This window comes from Macaca fascicularis, chromosome 2 (assembly GCF_037993035.2).
Source record: "Macaca fascicularis isolate 582-1 chromosome 2, T2T-MFA8v1.1".
Classification (NCBI taxonomy): Eukaryota; Metazoa; Chordata; class Mammalia; order Primates; family Cercopithecidae; genus Macaca; species Macaca fascicularis.
Genome location: NC_088376.1, coordinates 143339505 through 143364163, shown reverse-complemented (window position 1 = coordinate 143364163; position 24659 = coordinate 143339505). Strand labels below are relative to the sequence as shown.

Here is a 24659-nt window from a genome sequence, read left to right as displayed (position 1 = left end):
GGATGTAAAAGATGCATTCTGGGCATGTCCCCTAGACCTTAGGAGTAGGGACCTCTTTGCCTTTGAACAGGAAAACCCTGTAACTGGGAGAAAACAACAATACCACTGTACTGTGCTGCAAGAAGGCTTCAAGGAAGCCCCAAACTTATTTGGTCAAGTCTTAGAAAAAGTCCTGGAGGAATTCCAACCTTTCAGGGGAACCCAGTTGTTACAATATGTTCATGATCTTTTAATTTCTGGGGAGAGGAGGGCCAAGGTATCAGAAATCACTATAATAATTTCCTAGGAGACAGGGGATTACAAGTCTCTAAAAACAAATTGCATTCTGTAGAAAAAGAAATTAAATATTTAGGATACCTGATTAGTGAAGGAAGGAGCAGAATAAACCCAGAGAGAATATCAGGAATAGAGGGTCTACCTTTTCCTAAGACAGAGAGAACTCTGAAAATTTTTAGGTTTAACTGGCTACTGTAGGTTATGGATTAACTCATAGGCTCAAAAGACAAAGATTCTGTATCTGAAACTACTAGAGGAGGAACCTGATTCCTTGCAATGGTCCCCAGAAGAAATTCAGGCAGTGAAAGAGCTAAAGCAGGCCCTCACTACAGCCCTGGCCCTAGTCCTCCCATCTTTAGAGAAATCACTTCATCTGTTTGTAACAGTAGACCAGGGCATGCCCCTAGCGGTGCTCACTCAAACCTGGGGAGGGAAGAGGCAACATGTTGCTTTTGTCTCCAAGCTTCTTGATCCTGTCTCTCTTGTGGGTAGCCCAAATGTATGCAAGCAGTAGCTGCCACAGCCCTGCTGGTTGAGGAGAGTCGAAAGCTATCCTTTGGTGGGGCCCGAATAGTAAGCCAGGTCAGGAATATATTAAATCAAAAAGATGGCTACTGGATTCTCAGATTCTAAAATATGAAGTCATACTACTAGAAAAAAAAGATTTGGTCATAACAACAAATACTTGCCTGAATCCAGCCAGTTTCTTGTACAAAGGAGAGGAGAACAAAGAGTCATCAGATCATAACTGCTTAGGTATCACTGAATATCAAACCAAAGCTAAACCTGCCCTTAGCGAAGCTCCACAACATGATGGGATAAGGCTGTTTGTGCATGGGTCTTCCCGAGTGATAGATGGCAAGAGACATAATAGTTATGCTGTCACTGATAGATATAAACACTCCTTATCTGAGAAAGGTAGATTACCTAATGGTTGGTTGGCCCAAACCTGTGAATTATATGCTTTTAACCAGGCTCTAAAGCTCCTTGAAGGCCAAGAAAGTACTATATTTACTAATTCTAAATATGCCTATGAGGTGGTACACACTTTTGGAAAAATCTGGACAGCGCAGGGCCTAACAAATAGTAGGGGGAAAGAACTGGCACATGGGGAACTGGTCAAACAGGTTTTAGAAAGCCTCCGGCTTCCAGCAGAGGTTGCCACAGTTCACATAAATGGTCATCAGAAAGGTAACACCATAGAAGCCGTAGGAAACAGGCTTGCAGATAAAGCTGCTATGCAAGCCTCCCTGGAGGAAGAAATTAGACTATTTAGCCTGATCCCAGACATCCCTAAGGTAGTATTAAGGCCCCAGTTTACCAGAGAGGAGAAGGAAGAATTAGGATAGGGGTCACACAAACTGAAAATGGGAAATGGGTACTTCCTGATGGGAGAGAAATAAGTAAACCCCTGATGAGAGAACTAATGTCTATATTACACAAAGGGAGTCATTGGGGACCCCAGGCTCTGTTTAATACAATACATAAGAATGATGAGTGTATAGGGAGTTATACTTTCGATAAACAAGTACATGGAAGCTGTGTAACTTGTCAAAGGATACACAAAAAGGTGATTAGTAAACAGGCCACAGGAGGAAGACCTCCCAGACTAAGACCATTTAAAAGCATTCAAGTAAATTTCACAGAAATGCCCAAAGTAGGAAAACTTAAAGTATTTACTGGTGATCATAGATCACCTTTCTGGCTAGGTCCTGGAAGTCTTTCCACTCCCAACAGCCACTGCCGGGAATGTAGTCACAATAAAATTAGAACAGAATGTACCTAGATTTGGCCTAGTGGAAAATATTAATTCAGACAATGGGAGCCACTTTACCTCAAGGGTGTTAAGGGGAATTATGGAAGGTTTACAAATTAGATGGGATTATCACACTCCTTGGTATCCCCCTTCCTCTGGAAAGGTAGAAAGAATGAATCAAACTCTCAAAAAGCATTATCACCAAACTAATATTAGAAACCAAAATGCCTTGAACGAAATGTCTCCCAACAGCACTCCTCAGAATTAGGACAGCCCCAAGAAAAGACTTGGGATTGTCCCCCTACAAGTTATTATATGGGCTCCCATATTTGGGCAGAGCTACAGATCTTCCTACTTTGGAAACCAAGGATCAATTCTTAAGAAATTACATACTGGTCATATCCTCTACCCTGTCATCCCTTAGGTTAAAAGGACTTCTGACTCAAACTCTGCCTCTTGAGTTCACAGTTCACCACTTCCACCCTGGTGACATGGTGCTGATTAAGACTTGGAAAGAAGACAAGTTCCACCCAAGCTGAGAAGGTCCCTATGAAGAAGTGCTCCTAACCACTGAGATGGCTGTGCGAACAGCTGAACAGGGGTGGACCCACTGTACTCAAGTCAAAGGACTGGTAAAAGAGACCTCGGAAGGGAGGGAAAAAGACCAGTGGAAAGTGCACAGGTCACCGGAGGAACCCTTAAAGTTAACTCTGAGAAAAATCTAAAAAGAAAACATGGGCTGGCCCCATTTCTGGAAATTAATATAGCTGAGATGGTCTACCACACAAAGAGCAGAAGGTCAAAATGGAAACTGGCAGGGGATTCCTCCCTACCCAATCAGGTTTGTAATCTATGTAACCAAGATGGTAGCACCCCAGATTATAAGATTTGATGGCTGCCAGGTCTCACCTTGTGGGAATTTTGAAAATCAGAGATCTCTCTCGCAGGTGAATAAATATCTTTGCCCTGAACCAGATACAGATTACAGTAGGGCATTACCACGCCCCAGCTGGGATGATGTATGGTGAACCACACAATTCAGGGTTGGACAGTAAACACGGGGTGGGTAACTCCAAGCTGAAGACACTTAAAGAATAAACTACATCTGTCCAACGGCTCCTTGCCAAATGACTGCCAAAATTTAGAATGCAATCCTATACTCATCACCATTAGCAATCCAGCCGTTCTAGGCCAAGAACCAAAAGTAGCGTCTCAGGTATATACGTTAGGGGCAGACATCACAGCGAAAGACCCCGTAGGGTGATTTGTTCTCAAACTAATCAAAAACTCAATGTCCCATTTGCCTGGAACTACCCCAACTCCAGACCCTAATAAACACTTTAGTCTGCCAAATAATAACCCTAAAAGGGTAAAAATAAATTGAAGTAAAGGATTTAAGGCAAACTTTAGAAATTGAGACAGGGTACAGGGATGTAAATGCCTGGGTCAGACGTATCAAATTTTCGGTACAAGCCCTCAACAAGAGTGACTGCTGTGCGTGTGCTGCGGGAGGACCTCAAGCACGGGTGGTTCCATTTCCCCTAGGATGAGATACCGATCCTGAAGAAATGGATTACATGCTGGCTCTATACCAGGACAAAGATGCATGGGAAAATAAGGTTTGTAAGAGTCTGTCACTGCTCTGTCCCACATTGCAGAGGTCAGATCCCAAAGCAATCCCCTCATTCTCTCCAGGGAATATGAACCACTCCTCTTGCCTCTCTAGATAGGGGGCAGAGTTCAATAAGCCCATGGGAAAACTCTCAATTTGTACCCACATCCTAAATATCACTGGTAAGTCAGGCAATGGCAATCACTCAGCTCTCCATATACCCCAGGCTAACCTCTGGTGGTACTGTGGGAAAAGGAACCTCTGCAACTTGTTACCATCCAACTGGACTGGGACTTGTGCTGTAGTCCAAGTGGCCATTCCCTTCTCCCTGGCATTCCATAAGATACCCGAAAACACACGTGGCCACTGACAGCAGAGAGATATGACAAACTCTTTTAATCCCAATATATGTGTTGACTCAATAGGAGTCACTAGGGGGGTGCTGAATAAATTTAAGGCCCAAAACCAAATAGTTGCTGGGTTTCAGTTAGCACTCTTCTGTGGTCAGCTATTAATAACAATGTGAACTGAATTAACTACATCTATTATAATCAATAGAGATTCATCAATTATACTCAGGATGCCCTCAAAGGGGTGGCTAGCCAGTTAGACGCCACCAGCCGAATGGCCTGGATAAACAGGCTTGCCCTGGACATAATACCAGAAAAAGGGGGTGTATGTGTTATGCTGGGTGGGAAACGTTATACTTTCATTCCCAACAATACTGCCCCAGATGGGACCATCACAAAAGCTTTACAAGGACTGACAACTCTAGCCAACGAACAGGCAGAAAATGCTGGAATGAATAACCCATTTACGGGTTGGCTAAAAGGTTGGTTTGGAAAACGGAAAGGCATGGTGGCTTCAGTCCTTACATCTCGCATAATTGTAGCAGGAGTCTTAGCAGTGGGATGTAGTATTATCTTGTGTGTGAGGGGACTAGCACAGAGATTAATTAAAACAGCTATTAATAAACAAATGCCAATAAGTTACCAGCAAAATAACCTGCTACTATTAGAAACCAAAATAAACTCACTCTCATATAAGGAAGAAAGTAAACGACTTCTAAAGCAATTTGAGGACCAAAACGGTTTAAATGAAAATGAGACCAAAGGAAGTAAATAGAAAAGGAAGGAAAAGAAGGAAATGTGTGAGAAAACATTTTAAGTGGTCCATTTTCAAGGCATAATAAATCTAAGTACTGTAAGTCAGCCTGTAGATGTAACAAACCGCACAGCTCATGCACCTAGAAGGTTATGATAAGCGAACAGAATGTAGGGGAGGGGTCAGCCCCTAAAACGGGAGAAAGTTTCATTATTGGGAAATCGAAACTGAAGTGGGGAAAGGGACCAGGGTATAACCTTATAAGGGGGATAATAAAACTTTAGGCAATGTCCAGGAAGACTGTAACCCCACAGTACTCAACCAGTGAGGAACAGGGGGAGGGACTTGCATGCTAGGAAATAAATTAAATGTTGTAACTGTCCCCGGTGTGACCGCCTATCAAACACCAGATCTTGCAAGACCGTCATTAAAAGTCTCGCTTCCGCTGTTCTTCATGTCTCCGAGTCCAGTCTTTGGGTTTGGATGGGTAAATGTGTGTTTCTCACAGGCATGAACCAACATCCCACCAGAATGTTATTGGTGGTAACCTGTCATGGTTTCTTTGAGCCCCAGGAACCATTATTATAGCCTAGAATTTTCAGATTACAACAAATCACAGCTCCACACATACGGCTGCACACATACGGTCCCTCAGGGCATATTTTCCCTATGGACTGTACCCCTAGTTCAGTTTTAAGCAATCTGGAAACCTGCTCCAACATTCACTAGAGAATTAAAGACTAATGTGTTGAAATTTTTCAAAAAAAAAAAAACAAAAAAAAACACCAAGAAGGTGTATTAGTCTATTCTCATGCTGCTAATAAAGACATACCCGAGACTGGTAATTTATAAAGGAAAGAGGTTTAATTGACTCACAGTTCCACAGGGCTGGGGAGGCCTCACAATCATGGCACAAGATGAAGAAAGAGTAAAGGCGCTTCTTAATGGTGACGGGCCAGAGAGAAATGAGAGCCAAGCGAAAGGGGTTTCCCCTTACCACGAAACCATCAGATCTTCTGAGACTTATTCACTACCTCAAAAACAGTATGGGGAAAATCATCCCCATGATTCAGCTCTCTCCCACCGGGCCCCTCCCACAACATGTGGGAATTATGGGAGCTATAATTCAAGATGAGATTTGGGTGAGGACACAGCCAAACCATATCACAAGGCTTTGTTCCCTATGAACCAACAGGAGAGCATTATTTTTAAACACTGCCACACATGCTCCCCAAAGTGAGGAACAAAAACGAATCACATCCTGTGTAGTGAGAAGCTATGCTGACCATTGCTAGCTCTGAAAGAATATAACAGAAAGACCTAGGAGCCCTGCAAGCCTTGCACTGCATACCACCCTAATTTCTTTCAGACAGGACACCCTGCAGGAATTGAACTGAATCATTTAGAATTCCCAGATCCAATATCATCCATTAACTGCTTCTGTTTCCCGTTCAGCTCCATTTCTCTAAGGGAAATTACACAGGAGTTCTTCTGGGCCATGAAGAAATACAGCTGATGACAACCACTCTACAATATTCTGGGTCTGCATCATTCTACTTCCAGGGAAATAAACTTCACTGCTTACTGAAACTGCAGCGTCCATCAGTGGCCATTTAGGTCTGCAACTAAACAAATGTCAAAGATGTTACTGAGAAGTTACCCAGAAACACTTGTCTGCAAGGCTCCTAATGACAATCAGATCCTTTGTATTAAGAGTAAAAAAACTTATAAATGTGACCAAGGATTATAGCGTATAATGCCAGGTGACAACATCTCCATAACCCCTTATCAGCTCTTTTCTACCTGGAAGATAAATGAAGCCCCTAAAATTCTATTCCACAGGTATATCATAAGATAAATAGGTAATCCTCCCTTTAAAGACTATCTTTAAAGACTGCTAGCCAAAGCATAGCAGAGGCAAGAAAATGTTTACAAACACTGTTTTGCCTGTTAGACTCTAGAGGAAGCAAACCATGGCACCTGTCATTGGATACATTAAAGCCAAGATTTTACCTTCTTAGTCCTTTAGTGCCTACTTCTAACATTCTGCCTCACAATTTTGCAACTTCACCTCCCGAACTAATAGTATCCTATGGATTGTCTTGTGTTCCCCTCCACTGTAAAAAATTCAGTAACACTTTACTTTTTAAAATATTATTAATAATACCCTAAAATCATTTTAAACCACAGAGTATGGAATCTTTTAGCTGTTTGCTTATCTATCAGTAGAGACATCTCTGCTTCCACCTTTCTCAGGTGATCCTGGCAGTACAGTGGTGTGGCTGCCGAGAATGCCATGGGCTGAATACATTCCTTCAATGGCTCTTCCACACTGCAGCTCTCTCTGGGTATTACTGAAGAAACAGTAAGCACTGTAAAGCCATTCCATTAGCCCAGTCAGTGCTTTTGACATTGTTTCACAGTGAAACTCAACTCTTAAAATGATGGACAGTCATAAAATACTGAGTCACTGCGCACTTCTCAGGTTCCAAACTGCAGTGCCTTCTAGATAGTAAAATCATTATTTATTCAGCAGCTGCCTAAAATTCCACTTACTATCATCAGGGTGGGGAGTTTGGCAGGTGCAGTAAGCGCAGTAAGAAGCTGGAGTGACAAGAATGTTTTTCAATCACATGTGATGACTGCATCAACAATACATCCTTATTATTAGTTAGGCTATATGTAATTGGCTTACACTATTTAAAAATAATAATGATAACGGCTCAACATTACTCATTTTACTCTGCCCTCGTATTACAGAAAAGAAAACTTGACGTCAAGGTCACAAGGTCACATACACACAGCTAAATAGTGGCAAAACTGGAATTTGAACCTAAGTTTAAACTTAAAAGCCCTAAAAGTGATTTTCCACTTTAGTGTAATGCCTCAGGCATTTGGCAGTTATTTGCTGGCAAACGAATGAGACTCATTAAGCTTGAAGCCAATGTTAGACTGCTGAACAACAAAATACAAACTCCATGATAAATTGAGAGGTTGTAAATAGATGCTCTGCTAGTCTTCTACTCCAGTAAAAAAAAAAAAAAAAAAAAAAAAAAACAACTTAGAGCAATCACTATCTCTTCCACCAAGCCAAAACTATTAACTACAACCAAACTTATCAGCAGAAGAAAAACCCAAATAAACCAGCAAATTTTTCACCAAGTGCCCCTAACATCCTAGCACATCTAGGATGGGTTATGGCAAAACAACAACAACAACAACAACAACAACAAACTGTCATTTTAGTTTCTCTCTCAGAATGACACAAAACCTTCAAGAATCAGAAACCATTAAAAAATCACAATAATAAGCAAAGAAAGGAGATTTAAAGTGAAGAAGAATCAGAATCAGAAACCAGGCTAGGCACAGTGGTTCATGCCTGTAATCCCAGCACTTTGAGAGGTTGAGGTGGGAGGATCACTTGAGGCCAGGAGTTTGAACCAGCCTGGGCAACATAGTGACATCCTGTCACCACAAAAAATAAAAAGTTTTTAAAAATTAAAAAAAGGGCTGGGCATGGTGGCTCACGCCTGTAATTCCAGCACTTTGTGAGAGGCCAAGGCGGGTGGATCATTTGAGATCAGGAGTTGGAGACCAGCCTGACCGACATGGTGAAACCCTGTCTCTACTAAAAATATAAAAATTACCCAGGTATGGTGGTGCATGCCTGTAGTTCCAGCTAGTTGGGAAGTTGAGGCAGGAGAATTGCTTGAACCCAAGAAGCAGAGGTTGCAGTGCGCCAAGATCGCACCACTGCACTCCAGCCTGGGTGACAGAGTGAGAGTCTATCTCAAAAAAAAAAAAAAAAGAGAGAGAATTAAAAACTGGTCCCTTGTGCCCAGTACACTTCTACTCTGAAACTCAGGAACCTTTCATTACCTTCTGAAATTGAATTCCTACTCAGTGCTCACCTGAAAGGTGAGGGGGTTCCACTTCATCTGGCATCCAGTAGAGCACGATCCTGCCCTAACCCCTGAACATCACATCAACCTACCACCTAAGGAGTACTCATTCTATGCCAGTCACTGTGCTGACTGTCTTACCTCACCATGAGCTCATGGAGCAACTATTCTCATGCCCAAATCACCAATGAGGAAACTGAAGCTTTGAGGAGGTCACAGAATTCTGGCATATCCAGAATTTAAATTTAGGCCTGCCTGATCCCACATACTTAAACATTACCCTATACTGCTTTACTCTATTTAAGTCAACAATGACAGAGTAGTAGGCACACTGCTTCATTTAAAGGCCATAAATACTGAAAGGGAGGCTGTAGTCTGAAGGTAGAGACCAATGAACAGATAATTTGCACAAATAAATATAATTGTGATCAAGTGCTGTGAGAAGAGTTAGGGCAAAGTTATACGGACCTGGGACCTGAACCATGAGTAAGACAGTGCCATCTAGGGGGAAAGGAGTAGCAACAGACAGGTATCACAGGCAAAGAAAATCAATTGGTATCTTGGGCATCTCGTTCTCCATCATTACCACAGTCTAATATTTACTTCAAAGGCCTACTTCCTCTATCCTTCTGCCCACAGCCATTCTGCTGTAATTTTCACTAGCTAATTTAAATCCTCTTTCCAAACCCTGCCAGAATAAATACTACACTTTATAAATGTTCCTAGGAAAGAAAACATAGGGTAGTACTAAACAGCCAGTACAGCAGACTTAAAACATCTGGCACAAAGAGCCAAAGAAAGCAAAAAAAAAAAATGCACATGGAACACCACAAGGTCATGCCCAATTTCCAAACTAATTTCAGTTACAGGAGGCGGAAGAATTAGATTTATCAGGAGTCAAAGCAAGATCCCAAAGGATTTGTAAAAATGGAACCCAGATTCCTCATAACTCATCTATTTTATGGCATAGGACACTTCAGGCTGAATTGGAAATGAATTTCAGACCCAAATGACAATTAACTGTGTCACTTAATCTTTATCTTATATAAATCAATAAATGTCTACTTAAAACAAGGGGGTCAAAAGAATAATATAATGCCTTAAGTGAAAACATTGTATAAAATAATCAAGTTCACTTGAACCCAGGAGGCAGAGGTCGCAGTGAGCCAAGATCATGCCACTGCACTCCAGTCTGTGCAACAGAACAAGACCCCATCTCAAAAATATATATATAATAATAATAATAGGCCAGATGTGATGGCTCATGCCTGTAATCCCAGCACTTTGGAAGGCCAAGGCGGGTGAATTGCCTGAGCTCAGGAGTTCAAGACAAGCCTGGGCAACACGGTGAAACCCTGTCTCTACTAAACTACAAAAAAATTAGCCACGCAGGGCAGCATGTGCCTGTAATCCCAGCTACTTAGGAGGCTGAGACAGGAGAATCGCCTGAACCTGGGAGGCAGAGGATGCAGTGAGCCAAGATGGCGCCACTGCACTCCAGCCTGGGCGACAAAGCAAGACCCCGTCTCAAAAAAATAATAATAATAGGCCGGGCGCAGTGGCTCACGCCTGTAATCCTAGCACTTTGGGAGGCCAAGGTGGGCGGATCACAAGGTCAGGAGTTTGAGACCAGCCTGGACAATATGGTGAAACTCCATCTCTACTAAAAATACAAAAATTAGCTGAGCTTGGTGGCGTGCACCTGTTATTTCAGCTACTTGGGAGGCGGAGGCAGGAGAATCGTTTGAACCTGGGAGGTGGAGGCTGCAGTGAGCTGAGACTGCACCACTGCACTCCGGCCTGGGTGATACAGTGAAACCTCGTCTCGAAAAAATAATAATAATAGTAATAATTAAGTGAGCCAGGCACAGTGGCTCATGCCTGCAATCTCAGCACTTAGGGAGGCTGAGGCAAAGAATTACTTGAACCCAGAAGGCAGAGGCTGCAGTGAGCCAAGACTGCAGCACTGCACTCCAGTCTGGGCAACAGAGTGAGACTGTCTCAAAAAAAAAAAAAAAAAAAAAAGATCAGGTGTGTTTCATTAATTAAATGAAATAATTTTTACTGAATGCTCTTTGTATTGGAAATGGGAGGAAACGATGATTACATAAAATAGGATGTCCAGGAACTAACTCTATGTTAACTAGCCTAAAGAACAACATAGTAGGCCAGGCGCGGTGGCTCATGGCTGTAATCCCAACACTTTGGGAGGCTGAGGTGGGCAGATCACCTGAGGTCAAGAGTTCGAGACCAGCTGGCCAACATAGCAAAACCCCGTCTCTACCAAAAATACAAAGGTTAGTCAGGCGTGGTGGTGTGTGCCAGCAGTCCCAGCTACTCTGGTAGGTGAAGGCACGAGATCACATGAACCTGGGAGGCAGAAGCGGAGGCTGCAGTGAGCTGAGATCGCGCCACTGCACTCTTGCCTGGGAGACAGAGCGAGACTCCATCTCAACAGAAAGAATGACATAGTGAAGGTGGAACAGCCATTTCCTAACTTGTTTTATGGTAATGTTCCAAATGAACTGCTATCTGTGAGTGCTATAAATCCATTATTAGACTGCTCTGAGTCTCTAAGCAGGTATCAAAGAACCTAACTGGGCTATGAGGGCCAAGGATCACACTTTGTCTTTTCAACCACACAGTAAAACGATCAGTAATGTAATCTGAGTAGAAGAAAAATGATACTCTAACACTATCTACATGTTTACCTGGCACCAAAGAAAAATCCCAACTTAAATCTCAAGAAATCAAATATCCTTTGGGTTTAAAGCACACAAATTACACCTAGAAAATTTTCTCTTCAGTGGAAAGTCACTTTACAAACCTAAGCCAGGCACTTTCCAGAAATAGAAAAATTACTCTTTGAATTAGATAGCAAAGGTTTCCCAGCCTGCAAATGAATCTGAGCCACTCTGAATATACAGCCTTCATCCCAGCTATTAAAGACCTCTTCTGGGCAGCCTGCATTCTGGCCACAGATTAATGTACATAAGTACCACAAATAAATCAAGATAGCCCAACAGCAATTCTGAGGAGTGGAGAACATTCTGCCTAGTCCTTGTGTCCAAAACATTGGCAAAATGAGTAATCAGCAGGGTACGGGTAAGTGACAGCAATCAGTAGAAATGAAAGATCCCACAACTCACTTTTTTGAAGAGAAACTAGGAATGGATCTCAACTACTTCCTATATCTCTTACTACTCCTCAAGACAAAATTAGGAGTAGGATGAAATATTAATTCTCAGTTTTTGTACCACTGAACTTAAATATAGCATTCATAGCCTGTCATTTCCAACCAGCAATCCCTTTATATCATAATTATGTAATACTTTTTTTCCAGGGGGGTGGGGGGTGGTATGCAGCTCAGGGGAGACCTGGTCTCACTCTGTCACCCAGGCTGGAATGCAGTGGCACTATCATGGCTCACTGCAGCCTCCTGGACTCAAGCCATCCCCTTACTATCTCAGCCTCCCCAGTAGCTAGGACCACAGGCACGCAGCAGCACATCCAGCTAATTTTTTTTATTTTTTTATTTTTTGTAGAGACCAGAGTTTCACTATGTTGCCCAAGCGGGCCCTGAATTCCTGGGCTCAAAAGATCCACACCCTTCTTAGCCTCCCAAAGTGCTGGGGTTACTGACATGAGCCACCATGCCCAGCCTATAATACAATTTATACTCAAATAATCCCTTTTTCTTCTAAACCCATTCTTTCTTCTCCACCCTCTAAGTGCTATTTGCTGATGGCACAACCATATTCCCCACCATTCAATCAAATCCTTAAAAGAGTCTTTGCAAATTCCCCTTTGTCCTGTACATCTGACTTAATTGCTAATTTGTACTCATCCTACTTCCATAATAATGTGTGCCTTTCCCCTCCTCCCCAGCTGCCTCCCTCAATGTCTCTCAACCAGACCTCTGTAATAACCTTGTAACCAATTTCCTTGTGGATGGTCTCTATTGCTGCTAAATTAATCCTTTGGAAACACAGCTCTTATCTCATTCCTCTGAATAAAAACTTTCAGTGGCTCTCCATGCCTAATGTCATACTCAGTCAAGGCCTGAATGGGAGTATGACTGAATCTACTTTTCCAGTCTTTGTTTCTTTTTCCTTCACTAAGGTTATGCCTAATCCAACAAAAAAAATTTACTTCCCTCAGCTGTGCCTTTGCTTTTCCCACTGTTCCTGCTTGAATGTCTTTTTTTCCCCACATGATACCGGAAATTCCAAAAGGGCAAGAACACTGTCTGCTTTGCTCCCCATTATATTCATGCTGCCCAAAACACTGCTTGACATATCTGTTGAATAAATGAAATTCCTCTACTCTTACAACCCAGCTCAAAAGCCACTCCTGCCACTGTCCAATCAAAACTTAGCAAACAGCCTTACTAAAGAAAACTCCTCCAATGTCTTAATGGGGTGGGGTCAGGGGAGAATTCCAAAAGCATTTTGTATCAATCTCAAGGCACTTAATATTCCTATCCTATACATGGCACAAACCCTACCATAAATGACCTTGTCTAGTACATTCATAAGTTATCTATCACAATGCCTTGCACACAGTTTAAGCATGCATAGAATAGATACACTTCGCTATTATTATTCATTCATTCATTTATTCAGTATTTAAAGAGCTTGTCATGTGGCAGGGACTGTTCTTAGCACTGGCGTCCAGCATTGTAAAATATGATAAAGCCTTGCCTCTGTGAAAAGGGGCAAAGAATATTAGAAACAAGAGAACAAGATAATTTCTGATGGTTAAAAATAATGAGAGGGGCCGGGTGCAGCGGCTCATGCCTGTAATCCCTGCACTTTGGGAGGCCGAGGTGGGTGGATCACCTGAGGTCAGGAGTTTAAGACCAGTGTGGCCAACATGGTGAAACCCCCCGCATCTGTACTAAAAATACAAAAATTATCTAGGCATGGTGGCACGTGCCTGTAGTCCCAGCTACTCAGGAGGCTGAGGCAGAAGAATGGCTTGAACTTGGGAGGCAGAGGTTGCAGTGAGCCGAGTTCGCGCCATTGCACTCCAGCCTGGGTGACAGAGTGAGACTCTGTCTCAAAAAAAAAAAAAAAAAAAAAAAAATTAAAAAAAAATTTTTTTTTTTTGAAATAAGATAGAAATAAGAAAGCCCAAAGCTAGAAACAAAATACCTAAATTATGAAGGTGAGAAATGTAGGTTTCCTTTCTTTTCCTAGATTTTCCTCTGATAAGAACTATTTACAAATGATGAAGCCCATGTATTGGCATTAAAACATTCTCTGGACAAAATGAGCTTTCAAGAAAACAGTGGCCAGGCACGGAGGCTCACACCTGTAATCCCAGCACTTTGGGAGGCTGAGGCGGGCGGATCAGAGGAGTTTGAGACCAGCCTGGCCCACATGGTGAAACCTCGTCTCTACTAAAAATACAAAAATTAGCTGGGTGTAGGGGCGGGTACCTGTAGTCCTAGCTACTCGGGAGGCTGAGGCAGGAGAATCACTTGAACCCCCGTGCCACTGCATTCCCAGTGTGGATGACAGAGTGAGAGACTCTGTCTCAAAAAAAAAAAAAGAGTGAAGAAAAGGCAGGCAACGTATCTAATCTAGATTTTAAGCAACTTCATTCTTAACATTATGCTACATTTTGCATACTGAAGTAAGAATATAGGTTCATAGGCTGGGTATGGTGGCTCATGCCTGGGCTGAGGCAGGCAGATCACTTGAGGTTAGAAGTTTGAGACTCGCCTGGCCAACATCGCGAAACCCCATCTCTACTAAAAATACAAAAAATTAGCCAGGCGTGGTGACGCACGCCTGTAATCCCAGCTACTGGGGAGAGGCTGAGGCAGGAGAATCACCTGAACCCAGAAGGCCGAAGTTACAGTCAGCTGAGATCACACCACTGCCCTTCAGCCTGGGCAACAGAGCAAGATTCCATCCCCTCACCTGCCCCCCCACAAAAAAAAAAAACACAAGCAAGCAGCATCCCACTATAATAGGTCCAAGATTAGGTAAGGATTATATTGAAACATATCAGGGTTATGGAATATGCAATCTACCAATACTTTTAAAACAAAACAGTAGCATGATAACTAAAGGGGATAAGCTATATTTATATTTACATGGCTTCCCTGGGAAGGTCAACAAAAAAGAACTATGGTCTCAGGGGCAAGCATGGTGGCTCCTGCTTGTAATCTCAGCACTTTGGGAGGCTGAGGCAGGAGAATCTCTTGAGCTCAGGAGTTCCGGGACCAGCCTGGGCAACATAGTAAGATCCAGTCTCTACTAAAAAAAAAAAAAAAATAGGGCCACGTGCGGTGGCTCACGCCTGTAATCCCAGCACTTTGCGAGGCCAAGGCAGGTGGCTCACGAGGTCAGGAGATCGAGACCATCCTAGCTAACACGGTGAAACCCCGTCTCCACTAAAAATACAAAAAATTAGCCGGGCGTGTTGGCAGGCGCCTGTAGTCCCAGCTACTCGGGAGGCTGAGGCAGGAGAATTGCTTGAACCTGGGAGGTGGAGGCTGCAGTGAGCCAAGATCGCACCACTGCACTCCAGCCTGGGTGACAGAGCAAGACTCTGTCTCAAAAAAATAATAATAATAATAATAATAATAAAAATACTTTGGGAGGCTGAGGCAGGCAGATCACCTGAGGTCAGGAGTTCAAGGCCAGCCTTGCCAACATGGTGAAACCCTGTCTCTACTAAAAATACAAAAACTAGCTGGGTGTGGTGGCACGTGCCTGTAGTCCCAGCTACTTGGGAGGCTGAGGCAGGAGAATCACTTGAACCCAGGAGGCAGAGGTCACAGTGAGCCAAGATCATGCCACTATACTACAGCCTGGGCGACAGAGCAAGACTCCGTCTGAAAAAAAAAAAAAAAAGAAAGAGAGAGAGAGAGACAATGTGGAAAATGTGGCCTCACTATGTTGCCCAGGCTGGTCTTAAACCCCTGGCCTCAAGTAATCCTCCTGCCTCTAACTCCCTAAATGCTGAGATTACAGGCGTGAGCCACCACACCCAGCAGCAAAAATCTTTTTTAAAAAAATTAGCCAGGCATAGTGACATACGCCTGTGGTCCTTACTACTTGGGAGGCTAAGGTGGGAGGATCTCTTGAGCCAGAGCCCAGCGGGTGGAGGCTGCAATAAGCCATGATCATGCCACTACACTCCAGCATGGGCAACAGAGGAAGAACTTGTCTCAGAAAGAATTATGTTCTCTATAGTTATCAGTCTTGGCAGTTGCTGAAATATAAAAAGGAACTTCTTAAAATGCATTAAACACAAACAGAGCAGTATCTAATAGGATAATTTTAAAATACTGCTTTACTTCATCAACAAAACTATGTATGTCCTAAAAAATACCAGAGGACAAAGTGCTTAACCAAAGTCCAACTTTATACATGAAATCTGTTCAGAATTAGCTGGGTGAGGTGGCAAAAGCCTGTAATCCCACCTACTCGGGAAGCTGAGGCAAGAGAATCGCTTGAACCCAGGAGGTGGAGGTTGCAGCGTGCCAAGACCGTGTCACTGCACTCCAGCCTGGGCAACAAGAGTGAGACTCTGTCTTAAAAAACAAAAAAAAAAAACTGTTTAGACCTTCTCAGTGGGAGTACATGCTTTCTGGAAAGCAATTTGGCCATATGACATAATATGCATTTTTGACCCAAAAACACCAACTCTGGAATGCATCCTCAGGAAATGCAGATCAAATTGAGTACAACAGGAAAACATAGGAAATCGCTCAAATGTCCAATGAGGGAATTACCAAATAGGGTATATCCACAAGACATACCACAATGGAATAAACTATGAAGACATGAAAAATGTTTTAGATAGAAAAATGCATACACTGTAACAATTAAACCAGAATATAAAGCATTATAAGTAATATTATCTCAGAACTTTTTAAAAGACATCTGGATAGACATATTAAAAAGATAAAAACGAAATGCTTTTAATGTTTATAGTAGTTAATCTTGGATGGTAGAAATAAGTGGCTTCTTCTACTTTATACTATTCTTTTCTTATCTCCACTAATGAGCCTGTATTGTTTTGGTAACACAAAATTTTCAGAAAAAAAATTTTTAAATAATATTTGAGTAACTTTTTTATAGGTTCATTGTATTTTGTATCCATGTTCAGTAACCATCTACTTACTATATCTTTGAAAAACTTAAAAAATCCATTAACTTATGAAATATCTAAGACAGTCATTTAGAATGCATTATTGCACTCTAACAGCTTCTTAATGAGAACATTTGGCTTTCAAGATTCTTGGTCTGCAAGGAAAAACAAGTAACTGGAGAGGGGATGAAGGGTAGAGTACTTTATGGAAGGTAGAGATGTTCCTTTGTAACATGCCTCATTTTCCACAATTTGGAATCTATACTTGAAAACCACCTTATTGGAAGACTAGCTTCTCCAGTAAGTTTCAGATGTGTAAAACACCTAGACTTGAACCACAGCCCATTTTCTTTAAAAATGGTTTTTGCCATTCTTACCTCCCAAGAAATTAAATAATAAGCAATACAATCAAATACAAAATTATTTCTGCTTTTGGTTTTTCTTTTTTTGAGACAGATTTTCACTCTGTGGCCCAGGCTGGAGTGCAGTCGCCCAAATTCGGCTCAACGCAACCTCCGCCTCCCAGGTTCAAGCGATTCTCTTGCCTCAGTCTCCTGAGTAATGCCAAGCTAATTTTTGCATTTTTAGTAGAGACAGGGTTTCACCATGTTGGTCGGGCGGGTCTCGGCCTCCTAAAGTGCTGGGATTACAGGCATGAGTCACTGCGTCCGGCCCTCTGCTTTTTAAAGATATTAAAGGTACTTGAACAACTCAACAATGTCTGCGAGCCAGTTATTTAAATATCCAAACATAATATACCACTCTTACTTTCCACAGATTATCATTCCTTCTCCTAATTCATGTTCATAGATAAATATACAGTCCTCAAATGTTAGTCAATATGCTTAAGATGCCTGGATTTAAAACTCTCTCTACTTTCTAGAGTGACACAGAGTGCTCATTACGTCTGTATTTCTGATTCTATAAAGCAAACATTTTATATACAATACAAAAAGTGCAGCTGATTTTTTAAATTAAATACAAAAAAGATGTTTAATGGATTAAGATCTCCCAATTCACAGTTCTATGGTTCTAACCTCAGCTGGATCTAAAGAGGTGGGAAAAGTAGAAAGTACACTGGTCCCGGATTCTAATTCTATCTCTGCTACTAATTAGCTTTGTTGCCTTAGGAATTCCACTTAACCTCACTGGATCTGCTAGCCACATCTAAAAACTGAAGGTTAAATTAGACTACTTAATTAAGGTTTCTACAAACTCTTTTAAAAATGATTCTAGGTTCATATTTCCACAGTCTTCCCAAATATCTTCTTTTCCTAATTCTCAGCAGTAATAAACTTTTCCTTGGATTAACCTCAGATATCAACAACGTGCAAACGTGTAAACAAATTTTTATACTTCCATTTAAAAAATACATAATGTCCATAAGATTTATCCCGTATTATTTTGGTAAATCCTATTTTTTTAATAACTATAACATGTCTAAGAGCCCCAGTTAAAAATAACGATTACTCAACATACATTACACATGTAGGCACATGACTTATTGTGCAATAACTGCCAGAACAGTTAGCAATGGAAAATACTTCATTCCCTGACACTAATCAGAAAATTAAAAACTAGGGTGTTACTTTTTTATAACGTCCAAAACAAAAGAGAATACTACATATATCAAGTGTCTCTACATAAAATTGGATTAAATGAGGTATCATTTCAGTTTTAAAATCCTACGGAAAAGCATTTTAAGTCTGAGCATTCTGTAACTAAACAGCATTGTCTTTTAGACTTAAACCAAACCCTACATATAATAGTAATTCAGCTTCATGAACCTTTTGAGTAAGTTAAATGACATCTATTAAATCTTCCTTAATGTTTAAGGCACATGTAGTGACCTTTTAATTTGTTTACAAAATGTTGATTTTTACAAAAAGAAAACTGGCTTCAGCTGAAGCTTTTCATACCTGAGAAGTTGCTTCTTAAATTTGAATGAATAAATGGTCAACTTTCTAGAGTGACATGTAGTACTCAATACATCTGTATTTCTGATTCTATAAAGCAAACATTTTATATACAATACAAAAAATGCAGCTGATTTCTTAAAAGGCTAAGCTTACTATTTTGGACACATTGTTTCTACCTAAAAATCTGTAAAATCATCTTTAATCACTAACTTGGATTTTAATCACTACATCCTCAATATATTCTATAAGAATCAGGGGTTAGGTTAGAGCCTTGAGGTTAAAAAGTATGAAATTTACTGAGGTCCTCTTTTCAGCATCTTAAAAGCATCAGTGAATTACAGCTCAGATTTTTTTTTCTTTTTTAAATTAGTATTACTTTTAATTGACAAATCATAACTGTATACATTTATGGAATACAAGATGTTCTGATACATGTTTACCATGTGGAATGACTAAATCAAGCTAATTACCACACCCATCACCTTATCTTTGTGACTTTCTTTTTCTTAACTGAAGCTACCCACACCATTACAGTTTTTAAAAGGATAGTCTAATGATAACAGTGGGCCAGGCACAGTGGCTCACACCTGTAATCCCAGCACTTTGGGAGACCAAGGCAGGCACATTACTTGAGACCAGGAGTTCAAGAACAGCCTGCCCAACATAGTGAAACCCCATCTCTACTAAAAATACAAAAATTAGCTGGGTGTAGTGGCAGTCACCTGTAGTCCCAGCTACTCGGTAGGCTGAGGCACAAGAATAGCCTGAACCCAGGAGGCAGAGGCTGCAGTCAGCCAAGATCACGCCACTGCACTCCAGCCTGGGCAACAGAGCAGGACTCCATATTAAAAGAGGTAATAGTGGAGCCACTGGTTCACTTTGACTTCAACAGCTTTGCATTAGTTTTGTTGTTGTTAAGCATAATAATCTAATGGGGGGGGCGGGGGGAACACATGATGTGATCACTTTCCACAATCCATAAATCCACTACTGCAGCCCACATCTGGATAGATAGTGATTCAAAGTAGAAAATGATACTACCTGAGTCCCTTCTCAGTATTTTTCAAGCCATTGTTCCTGCATTCAATGGGTACACCCAATTACAAATAATAACAACAGTTACCATTTACCTATCCCCTTCTGTGGGCCAATATGAGTGCTAGCTACTTAACATTTTTCATGTCATTTAATCCCTAGAGTAACTCTGTAAGAAATATATCATTACCTCCATTTAATAGATGGGAAAGTAAGGACTCAAAGAGGATATAAGGCTGCTAAGTGGCAGAGCCAGATTTCAAATCCAGGGTTGTCTGACTTCAAAGGTCATGCTCATTAAGCTACACTGTCTACTGAAAACAGAAGCATGAAAATCAGCAAGAAGTTTCTCAAAGATTTGCTCAACTTTTCAGACTTCCCATGCATAACGACCTAACTGCAACAAATACAACTGGCTGTATTAATACACCTATCTACATGATACGTTAATTCAATGTTGTCAAAAGAACAAGATTTACAAGATGACTCCAATTCTCAGCTCAAGGGGACATGAGAAAATTTAGTTAACTGAGCTCAACTTCACTCAAGCTTACGCCTCATCTTTTCCACATTATATAAAAGTTCTAGCAGGATGTGATGCTTCAAGCCTATAATCCCAGTACGCTGGAAGGCCAAGGCAGGAAGACTGCTTGAGGCCAGCAGTTCAAGACCAGCCCTGGCAACATAGCAAGAGCCCATCTCTATAAAAAAAAATTTAAAAATAAATAAATAAATAAATAGCCAGCCACGGTAGTGGCACGTGCCTGTAGTCCCAGCTACTTGGGAGGCTGAGGCAGGGAGGATCACATGAGCCCAGGAGTTGGGAGGCTGCAGTGAGCTACGACTGCACCACTGCACTCCAGTCTGGGCGAAGATCCTGTCTTCAAAAAAAAAAAAAAAGAAAAGAAAAAAATTCTAATATAAAATATGTAAATTCTAATATAAATATGTAAGTTCATTTTTCCTCATTAATTTTAGTGGTATTAGGCCAGGAACAGTGGCTCATGCCTGTAATCCCAGCACTTTAGGAGGCCAAGGCAGGAGGCTCGATTGAGCCCAGGAGCTCAAGGCTGGCCTGGGCAACATAGGAAGATCTTGTCTCTACCAGAAAAAAAAAAAAAAAAAAAAAAAAAAAAAATTAGTGGTATTAGATACACATTCCACCCTTCTATTCCTGTGGAAGCTCAAAAAATCATAATATTACAATAGGCGGCCAGGCACGGTGGCTCACGCCTGTAATCCCAGCAATTTAAGAGTCCAAGTCGGGTGGATCACATGAGGTCAGGAGTTTGAGACCAGTCTGAGCAACACAGCAAAACCCGTCTCTACTAAAAGTAATTAGCCGGCCGTGGTGGAGGACGTCTGTAATCCCAGCTACTCAGGAGGTGGAGGCAGGAAAATCGCTTGAACGTGGTAGGTGGAGGTTGCAGTGAGCTGAGATCTCGCCACTGCACTCCAGCCTGGGGGACAATGCGAAACTCCGTCTCAAAAAAAAAAAAAAAGTAATAATAATAATATTAGAAAAGGATCCGAACAACAAGCAGGTCAAGCTTCCTTATACACACCATTCTTCAAAGGACGTTGGGGTTTCTGCTAATCTCTTTTTCTCCAAGACTTACTCCTGTTGCTTTATTACTGCAAGGACTAAGAATCACAAGTTACCTATTTTCTCAAACATGAAAGCTGTGTTTGAATTATTCTTGTGTAACCTAACCAGTCGGACAGCTAGTCTTCAGGATTTCAACAGTCATTGAAAAGGTGGAAGAACTGCTGCCATCTCTCTTCAGAACAGTTCTAAAACTCCCCTGGCGTGTACAAGCCACTACCAGCTAAAACTGAGTCACAGCAACTCCTGGGCTCTAAATAAAGATCAAGGAGAAATTTTTCGCTCCTATTTCTTTCCCAACCAACCAAACAAGCAAAACGAAATAATCATCTTTTTACTCAATCATTGATGAACAAACACCACATTCTATGTAAGTCCTCCCTGCAATTTTCCTTCCACCCATTCCCTGCGCCTGCTAAGCTGTGTACCTGCCCAGTACCTTCTTTTCTCTTCAAGTGAAAAACACCATTGAAAGACCAACCCCTTTTTCGCAGGGTAGTTAACTTTATGCTGACTGCAGATCCATCTTATCTACTCTCTTAAAACAATTAACTTTTAGCTTCATAAATACTATGTATTGTGGGCTAGCTGGAGCTCAGCAATCAGCTTGGCCTCCGCGCCTGGGTGACGGGTGAAAACAAGTAACTAAATTAGATGGGGCGAGCTGCCCACAAAATTCAGGAAGGCGCCCACACTGGTCTCCTGCTTTCACAATGGGGCTATTGGTCCAAAGTGGCAACTTAAGAGAGGATCTTAATGCTTACGCTTTCTCATAGGGCTGACGGATTTGCCAAATCCCACCCTTTGGGAAAGTGACAAACTGGACTTAACTCTTTGGCTGCCGCTACTGGGCAAACCCAATGGAAACCCCAATCCCCAAGTGCTTTAAAAAATGTGACAAGCCCAATTTAACTCTTTCCGAGCCCCCGCGGCGTTGAGGACACAGCCCTTAGAAAATGTCTACATAGACTTAACCCTTCCGCTGCCGATCTCAGTGCTACTCCCCGCGCCGCCAACACGCGGGAAATTCCAAATTCTGGCCCTCGGGAGGCGACAGGCCCAGCTTCGCACGCCCCCCCGCCATCAGTCCCATCGCGCCGAGGGCCTTCTAGACTCAGGCCTTCTAGAGGCGCCGGGCCGGACTCCGGGCTGCGGAGCCCCGGGCGAGAGAGTGGGCGGGCACTCACCGCGATGACATTGACGAAGGTGGTCTTGCCCGAGTACTGCAGCCCCACGAGCGTCAGCTCCATCTCCTCCTTCCAGAAGAGCGAACGGAACCAGTCCAGCAGGCGGGAGATGAGCGCCAGCATGATGGCGGCCGGGATCGAGGACGGACGGGAGGACGGACGAGCAGCGGCGTCGACGACTTCCACACGAGCGGGCCTCCGCCCAGACCCCCCAACGGCTCCTCGGTGCCCCGGCGCGACACGGGCGCACACCGGCGGGCAGCAGCGGCCAGAGCCAGGAAGCTAAGCGGGTCATATGACTCGCCCTACCCCCCACGCCCTTCCCGGCGCCGCCGTCTGCACCCACGGCAAGAGCGGCGCGGCCCGTCTGACCAGGCCCCCCCGCCGCTTGCAGCGCCACCTGGTGGGCATGCCCCGCAGCACAGCGTACCCGCGGGCCCCCTTGAGGCTTTCTCTCCATTCATTCACTGTTGGTTCTTTCGTCATTCATCCACTTATTCATTCGTTAATTCATTCATTCATTTTTTTTCTATAATCGTTCATCAGCAATCTACTCTGCAGGAAGACTTCAAGACTCTGGAAGAGTTAGCGTGGAATAAAACTTCCTGTCCTACATTTTTGGTAGTAGCAAAAATAGTGTTAACTTAAAAATCACACAGTTTATAAATTTAGAAAGGAGAGCTTTATTTCTTAAGAAGAGGATTATAACCTGTAGGCAGGAAGTGCAGCCTCAGGCTAAAAAAAAAAAAAGTAAGCACTTTGAGAGAGGGAAGGGTGCAACAAGAATTTATATTGAAGGGTTGGCCAAGTAAACATATTTCACTTATGAAAGGAGCTATTAATATGTATGAAGGTGGTGGTCTTGACACATACATAGTGAACAAATCTGTATGGTTCATATGACCTTGTTCATTTAAGGGTGGCGACTTAATATTTAAATGTATTATAATCAGGCAGGGTGTGGTGGCTCATGCCTGTAATCCCAGCACTTTGGGAGGCCAAGGCGGGCAGATCACCTGAGGTCAGGAGTTTGAGACCAGCCTGACCAACATGGTGAAGCCCCATCTCTACTAAAAATACAAAATTAGCCGAACGTGGTGGTATGCACCTGTAGTCTCAGCTGCTTGGGAAGCTGAGGTGGGAGAATTGTGTGAACCCAGAAGGCTAAGGTTGCAGTGAGCCGAGATCATGCCACTGCACTTCAGCCTGGGTGATAGAGTGAGACCCTGTCTCAAAAAAAAAATTAATAAATAAATAAAGTAAATGTATTATAATCAGGCCCTCCAAACAGAAAGTGAATCAGGGACCAGAAAGGCATTCAACTGCTTGGCCTCTGTAAAACCAGCCAGAACTGAGCTGGGCGTGGTGGCTCACAGCCTGTAATCCCAACACTTTGGGAGGCTGAGGCAGGTGGATCACGAGGTCAGGAATTTGAGACCAGCCTGGCCAACATGGTGAAACCCTGTCTCTACTAAAGATACAAAAAATTAGCCCAGGCCAGGTGCAGTGGCTCATGCCTGTAATCCCAACACATTGGGAGGCCAAGGCGGGCAGGTCACCTCAGGTCAGGAGTTCAAGACCAGCCTGACCAACATGGTGAAACCCCGTCTCTACTAAAAATACAAAAATTAGCCAGACATGGTGGCATGCGCCTGTAATCCCAGCTATGCCGGAGACTGAGGCAGGAGAATCGCTTGAATCCGGGAGGCGGAGGTTGCAGTGACCGAGATCATGCCCCAGCCATCCTGGGTGACAGGGCAAGACTCCATCTCAAAAAAACAAAAAAAAACAAACAAAACAAAAAGCCAGCCAGAACCAATGCATGGATGCATAGTAAGCTGTCTCTTAACAGGAGAAAGTTACAGAAGTCAGTCGCTTGTCTAATCAAAGCCACAGTTAGGCTTGAGGAACAGATCAATTAGCCTGCATCTGGAAGAGAGTTGTAACTGTTTTAATTGTGTTTATTTCCAGGCCAGTGCTGGTTTAGCTGGTAGAGAAAAAGAAAAACCTTGCAGTTAGTCATTTAACCCTTGCCTAGTATGGCCTTAGGTCCTGTTTATAATTTGCTATCTAATTGTCACAGAGTCCATTCTGTCAGTCTTATGATCTCTATTTTAACGTTAATGTTGGTCATTTGTTGTTTCTAAACC

The 24659-nt window shown here is 42.5% G+C and overlaps 1 protein-coding gene across 1 annotated transcript in view; it reads right to left on the bottom strand.

The window, feature by feature from the left end:
• Positions 1 to 22797, bottom strand: part of ARL8B (ARF like GTPase 8B) — a 54577-nt gene extending 31780 nt beyond the window's left edge. The window contains exon 1 of the mRNA XM_005595960.5: positions 22510 to 22797. Coding sequence (XP_005596017.4) covers positions 22510 to 22632 — 123 coding nt within the window. The 5' untranslated portion in view covers positions 22633 to 22797. The remainder of the gene's footprint in view (positions 1 to 22509) is intronic.
• Between the last annotated feature and the right edge of the window lie 1862 nt (positions 22798 to 24659).